Source organism: Lolium rigidum, chromosome 5 (genome assembly GCF_022539505.1).
Source record: "Lolium rigidum isolate FL_2022 chromosome 5, APGP_CSIRO_Lrig_0.1, whole genome shotgun sequence".
Taxonomy (NCBI): domain Eukaryota; kingdom Viridiplantae; phylum Streptophyta; class Magnoliopsida; order Poales; family Poaceae; genus Lolium; species Lolium rigidum.
The window spans coordinates 224,888,691-224,895,298 of record NC_061512.1 but is presented as its reverse complement, the minus strand read 5'-3'; the positions used below and the strand labels follow the sequence as shown (position 1 = coordinate 224,895,298).

Sequence of the window (6,608 nt, the reverse complement as noted above, 5' to 3'; positions counted from 1 at the left end):
ATGTGGTAACAACTTTTATCTAATAAATATTTAAAAAATCAAATGTTGGCACAGTAAACCTACTGACTCCCCCTTTTGGAAAGGTCTTATGAGAGTTAAGAATGATTTTTTCAGTAGTGGCTTTTTCAAAGTTGGAACTGGGGATTCAGTTCGGTATTGGGAAGATACTTGGTTAGGTAACACTTCTTTAGCCCAACAATATCCGTCTTTATATAATATAGTGCAGCGAAAAAAATGTGTCGGTGGATATTATGTTAGCACAAACTCCTATTAATATAACTTCGCGAAGAAATCTAAATGATCTAAAATGGACTCAATGGATGCATCTTTGCCAACGCCTCATGCGAGTGCAATTGTCAAATAATCCGGATAAGTTTGTGTGGAAACTTAATGATTCGGGTAATTTTTCGGTTAAATCAATGTACCTTGACTTGAGGCAGGAACATACAATCTTTCTATGGAAATTTTTTTGTAAGTTAAAAATCCCATTAAAAATCAAAATTTTCATGTGGTTCCTCGATAGAAAAGTGTTACTAACCAAGGATAACTTGATTAAATGAAATTGGAAAGGATGTACAAAGTTCTGTTTATGTAATGAATCAGAAATGGTACAACACCTTTTTATTGATTGTGCCTTTGCTAAGATTATTTGGCGTATGATCTAGTTAGCATATAACTTGCCTCCTCCGGCTAATATTACAATATGTTTGAAAATTGGCTTAATAGGGTTAATAAATAGGATAAAGCGCGAATACGGATTGGAATTTTAGCTGTATGTTGGTCTATCTGGACAACTAGAAATGATATTATTTTTAACAGATAAATGGGAACTAATTTTTTGCAGGTGATTTGAAGAGCAATACACTGGATTCAGCAATGGGCGCTGCTTCTACTGGAAGATCAGCGGGAGAATATGGTTACTGGGTGCAACTGTCTACTAACGGTTACTCGGGACTTCTTTTTTCCATGCTACTGGGTGGCGGCACACTAGTAGACTACAAGATGCTTAAGATGATATTGTTTTTCCTTTTCATCGAGGAAGTTAGCCGAGGCAATAGAATTACTCAATAAGTTAAGTAAGAAGTCACTTCTTTCTTTACATAACAAACAATTTTTATGAGACATTAGAACCCCCATTTACCCCCATTTATACGAGTTAAGAATACATAAAGGAGATTTTTCTACTTTACTACACTTTTGAACTTAGAACACTAAACGGGTCCAATTTTATATTTTAATTAAGTAAAAGAATTTAGTTAATTCATTAAGGTTATGTTTATACAATGTATCAATGGCCAACTCTCAGTAGAAGTTTCCTTTAGAACAATTATTATTTATTTCAAGCTATTTTAGATCTTTCTTAATCTTCAAAAAGAAAAAAATTCCGTAATGGAATAATGGTAGGACGAAAAAAAATCAAAAGGAAATGGTTGATACTTGTCTCAACCTTATCCGGTCCATGATGTAAAACTGCTATAATACTGAACTTTGCAATAATAATAATAAATGTCGTATGCATCGTTTCGATGTAGAGGCTGGGCTATGGCCCTTTTCGAAAAAAGTACCATTTTTTAAAACATTTTACACCACTATAATTCTTCTTTCTAAATCAACTAATAATGTCATCTCTAACTTATTCAACTAAAATTTGGGAGAGGTGGACGACACATAATGAGGCAATGCAGAGCGGGCAGCGATGACGAAGCAAACAATGTTGCGAGACAGATCCACAATGACGGCGGAGTGGAAACGACGCGTTGGACCGGCGATGCGGGTGCCAACGTGGTTTGGATAGTGGCGACGTGATCGGGGAGGGGAGTTGGTACTGGGAGATGATGTGATGTGTGATTTGAGAGTCAGTGGGCAGCCACTCACGACGGATGGGAACGTGTGTCCACATTCTTTGTCAAGAGTTTTTCTTATGTTTGAGTGTTTTTCTTTGCTTAGAGTTTCTTTTGTTAATTTTGTCATGCGTTGTTTCTCTGTCGACGGTTTTTGGTCGACACTTGGCAAAGTGTGCCGTGCTAGATGGAATATTCTCGACAAACCCGGCGAGACTTAGCATTTTGTCTTTCTAATCAGTAGATACGTATTATCATGTGGACATCCATAGTTGGGCTGTCATGATTATATTTCTCGATGTTGCTAGTTAGCTAGGACTTGTCTTTTGGGTACCACCTCGTTCTACCAAGATCTTCTCGTGTCCATCTCTAAATCTTGTAAGAATATTCATTTCTAGAAGTCTCTACCTTCACTAAAACAATCTACACATTATCAACCTCTTTTACTTGGCCAAACATAGAATGCAATAGAGAGGAGCCCACATGTACGTGACATGACATCCTAGTTAGTATCACGTCGGCCTTACATGTATCGTATATTTCGACTTTAAATCTGGTTCAAATTAGAACTTTTGTGCTTAAATCTGGCTTACGGTCTCACAAAAAAATTCCACAATCTACACAATGTAACATATATGTAGTTCATAGTTGGATTCACTAAACATATACTAGCTGGGGTTTCTAGCAAATTTAGTCCACAATCTAACCACGGAAGTGCTCCGTGATGGTAACAAAAATCAAAAATTCAACGCCCATGTTGTGGGCATCCTAGCAGAATGGATCGGAGGGGCAGTGCGAACATTTATGTCGAGTGGTAGCATCCGGTATTCTATGTCAAGATCTCTCAAGATCTTCATCATCTCGTGGAGAATGAGCTCTCTCCGGTCGAACCTCATCCCCATGTCCTGGAAGTTGATGGTGTGGCGGCACCATATGGATATTTTCAGCCTGTTTGTGTCATCAATGTCGCGGAGCACAACCATAGAGCCAGGGTACCAGTGCTCCTTCTTGTTGTCAAGGTAGCTGAAATTCAAAGCAAAAAATGTTTATATCCTCAATTAGCAGGGTAAAAGGGTCAGAAATTCGTGTAGTTAGTTACTTGACAAGGTTGTTGATTACAGAGTCAGTTTTTGCAAGGAAATTTTAGTTAGGCAAGAGGAACGACACATACTGCATCATTCTTTCCTTCATGAGGGCCAGTTTCTCCGGCGGTGTAGCGACGTTAACTGAGAAGTCGACGGCATCTCCCATGTCCGGGCTCCTGTAATAGTTCATGATAGGCAAGGTGGCGAGCTTGCTGTTGGGATAGTAAACCTTGAGGTTGTCGTATCGTAGGAAAATAGTGGTCATGATGTTCATCTCCTCAACGACAACCTGAAACAAATCCCAACATTCAATTAGTGTCTTGCAACACAAGAACCCAATTGATTGATGATGGTAAAAGGATATCAATTGACCTGCATATTATCGACCTCGCAGCGATCGCCGACGTCGAAAGGATGCATGACGAAGAGGAAGATGATGGCCTCGAAGATGGTCTTAAGGGTGTTGCCGAAGATGAAGACGGCGACGAGGAGCTGGGAGCTGATGACAACGAAGAAGCGGGTGGTGGTGATGCCGAGGATGAGGAGCCAGAGAGCAAGCACAATGAGCGCAACGACGACGTTGGCCATCTGGTGGAGCTTGTTGACGGCGGTCTTGGTGTCGTTGAGCGTGAGGGCGAGTGCCTTGCGCTCCCTGAACGCGTTCACCACCCAGTTCTTGAGCGACCTCTTGCTCACCCTGTTTTGCTCCTGCGCTCCTTCGAAGAGGTCCATGGCTTTGAGGGCCTCCTCCTGCCTCATGAAGCGCATCAAGTCCGATAGGTATATATGCCTGCATGCAACGAACATTTTTCAAGATTCAGAGTTAGGTCAGTATCAAAGTTCTAAATAGCTAGCTATTGCCTTTTGGGAACCTCCAGCTACGCCTAAGCTATTTTGTAGGCTAAATGAGAAAAAGTTGTTAAGCTAGAGCCCTAATTTAGCCGCTAATTAAGCTGCCTTTTTGAATTTCTATCCTCTTCACTTAATTATTATTTTATGTTTCTAAATCTAAATTTCTGTTCAATCCAATTCGATAAAACCTGTGAGTTGAATAGTTGAATACTTATTTTCTTTGCATAGTTGAATGACTTGTAGCTTGAATCATGCTTAGTTTCCCCCCACTTCTAGCAAGATATATATGACTAATTGTGTTCATGTTTTTGAAAAAATAACTAGATAGATTAGGCTGCTATAGCCTTTTTTTATCTTATTGAAATGTCACAGCTAAATGTAATAGCTCAGTATTTTAAATTATGACTCATTATGTTTATTTTGGCATGGCATTTTTAAGTTTGAACAGAAGATTGTAGCAAGAAAGGCAGGAAATGCCACTGACTTGGATCCAGGTTTGGCGACGTTGTGGAAAATCCTCTTGGCTGCGACCTTGGCCTCGTACTCGCTGTGTATCTGCGTGGCGAGCTCGTCCTCCTCGCACGTGGCGTGCTTGATCTGCTCGTCCATGGTGGTGAGCGCCCCGTAGCGGACAATCTTCATGAGCCTCTTCATGCTCCAGGCGGAGATGTTCTTCTGGCTGAGCCTGTGGAGCTGGTCAATGGTGATGGAGCCTTCGTCGAGATGTCGGTCGGATTTCTGCTTCTGCAGCTGCTTGCTGGCCCCACGCCGGGACGCCGCCGCCGTGAGCCGGCCGCTCTTGGGCGGCACGGGACCAGAGGCGGCGGCAGGCTTGGGGGTGGGCATGGCCGCCGCCTGGAGCTCGGTAGGCATGGTGGCCCCGGCGCTCTGCAGCCGCTCCACCTCGGCGAGCATGCGGCTCTCGTCGACGAGTGGCGGGCCGGAGAGCGTCTCGATGACGTACTGGTTAAAGAGGGCTTCCTGGATGCGGTCGAAGAAGGTGGAGACGTGGAAGGAGGAGGCGAGCACCTTGAGCAGCAGCGTCTTGACGAGGCGGATCACGGTGGCGACGAGGAGGCAGCACAGCACCTTGGTGACGTAGGGGAGGACGATGGTGTGCGTCTCGCGCTGGGCGTCCTTGTCGAAGAGCAGGTGCCAGGAGACGAGGGCGACGCCGAGCCAGAGCACGTTGCGCACGGCGCGGCGCACGCCGTAGACGAAGTAGAGCACCTTCTTCTTGAGGAGGAAGTTGCGCTCGACGAAGAAGACGGCCATGCGGACGATCCAGCCGGAGACGAGGCGGCCGCAGATGAGCACGCACACCAGCAGCTCCCACTTCCAGAGGTGGAGGCCCGAGAGCTTCTTCCTGGCCAGGGTCGGGATGGTGAGGCTGCAGACGAGGGAGGCGAGGATGACGACGAGGCCGACCCACTCGAGGATGATGAGGCAGTCCACCGTGTCGCGCTTGGAGTCGGCGTTGAGGCCCTCGTCCACGAACGGGTCGTCGTCCTCCTCCGGTTCGAACCCGCCGCCGGGCTTGCCGAGGAAGCCCGACCTGGCGATGAGCCCCGAACGGAGCTGGCCGGACTTGGGCGGCGCGCCGACGAAGGACTTGCGGTGGTCGTTGCCATCGGTGGTGGAGCCGCTGGACGGCGGCGGCGGGTCCATGAGCCGGGACCGCGTCTTGCTTCGCGGGAGCAGGCCGGCGTTGGTGCCCGTGGACGTTGACGTGCAGCGGATCACCTCAGCGGGGTCGCCTCCTGCCCCCGCGTGGGCCTTCTTCCGGCTGTTGCCACCACCGCCGGCGTCGGAGGAGGAGGAGGACGAGCCCGCAGTGGTGGACGAGGGGACAAACCGCTTCCGCGGGTCCTGCTGAAAGGAGACGCGTGACGGGGAGATGGGCGCTGGGACATTCAGCAGCCGCCGCATCTCCTCCATCTCGAGCTCGGGGTCAAGCGACACCTCACCGCCCGCCGCCGCCTGCTTGCGCAGGAAGCTCCCGATGAGTCGGCTGGGCGGGTCGTCGCTACACTCCCCCTGGACGCTGGTGGGAGACGGTGGCGACTCCGGCGGGCGGTTCTTGAAGCTGAAGGACTCGATGAAGTGGCCTGCCCCGGTGGGCGATGCCGGGGCGCTGGACCCGCCCGACCCAGTCCCCGGGATCGCGCCGTAGCTGGCGTCCGGGCCGCCCCGGGCGGCCGATTTGAGGGAGAAGGAGCTCTGGCCGACGTCGTCGTTGATCTTGAGGACGATCTCCCGGCGCTCGCGATCCTGGTCCTGGTCGAAGTCGAAGGACGCCGACCGGGACGACCGGTTCGAGCCGCCGCCATACGACTTGATGCTGCCCTTCCGCGGGAGCTCCATCGCGCCTCCCAGTCCCGGGCGGGAGAGTACGTACCGGGAAAGCTAATGATCGGCGACGTGTGGAGGCTCGATCGATCGGCGCGCGCCAGAGCGGCCGGGATAGGACGCCGGACGCGCTGCCGTCAGGGCGTCTTCGATCGGGCACGTACGTCCGGCGCAGGCGGATCGGCGTAACTGTACATTCAGGCGATGGATGCAACGGGCAGCTGCGTGCGGGCGGGCGGAAGTGTCACCTCGCGATGTGCTCGGGTGAGTGAAAAGTGGAAGCTGTTGAGCCTGGAGTGGGCTGCCATATATCGGGGGAGACGCATGCACGCACGGCGGAAGACATGGCTGCTGCTGCGCGGCAGTGGAACGCTCTCCGCGACCAGCGGTGTTGGGACTGTGAGTGTGAGACCGCGGTGGCCGCTAGCTGCACACTACTGAGCTCCGGTCCCTCGGCCTATTTTTGGAGCGCCACTGACTC

The 6,608-nt window shown here is 49.3% G+C and overlaps 1 protein-coding gene across 1 annotated transcript; it reads right to left on the bottom strand.

The window, feature by feature from the left end:
* Positions 1-2,578: 2,578 nt before the first annotated feature.
* LOC124657165 (mechanosensitive ion channel protein 4-like) lies at positions 2,579-6,142 on the bottom strand. Its single transcript, XM_047195764.1, has 4 exons — positions 4,263-6,142; positions 3,299-3,716; positions 3,013-3,215; positions 2,579-2,864 (listed from the first exon to the last, which is right to left on the bottom strand). The coding sequence occupies exons 1-4, from the start codon at positions 6,140-6,142 to the stop codon at positions 2,579-2,581; spliced, it is 2,787 nt and encodes a 928-aa protein (XP_047051720.1).
* Positions 6,143-6,608: the final 466 nt, after the last annotated feature.

Bases quoted from the DNA above. Each gene is read 5' to 3' on its own strand.
- LOC124657165 (XM_047195764.1), bottom strand. From the start codon at position 6,142: ATGGAGCTCCCGCGGAAGGGCAGCATCAAGTCGTATGGCGGCGGCTCG. The intron at 3,717-4,262 runs GTCAGTGGCATT...CGTTGCATGCAG, and splicing joins GTCGCCAAACCTGGATCCAA to GCATATATACCTATCGGACT. The intron at 3,216-3,298 runs GTCAATTGATAT...GATTTGTTTCAG, and splicing joins GCGAGGTCGATAATATGCAG to GTTGTCGTTGAGGAGATGAA.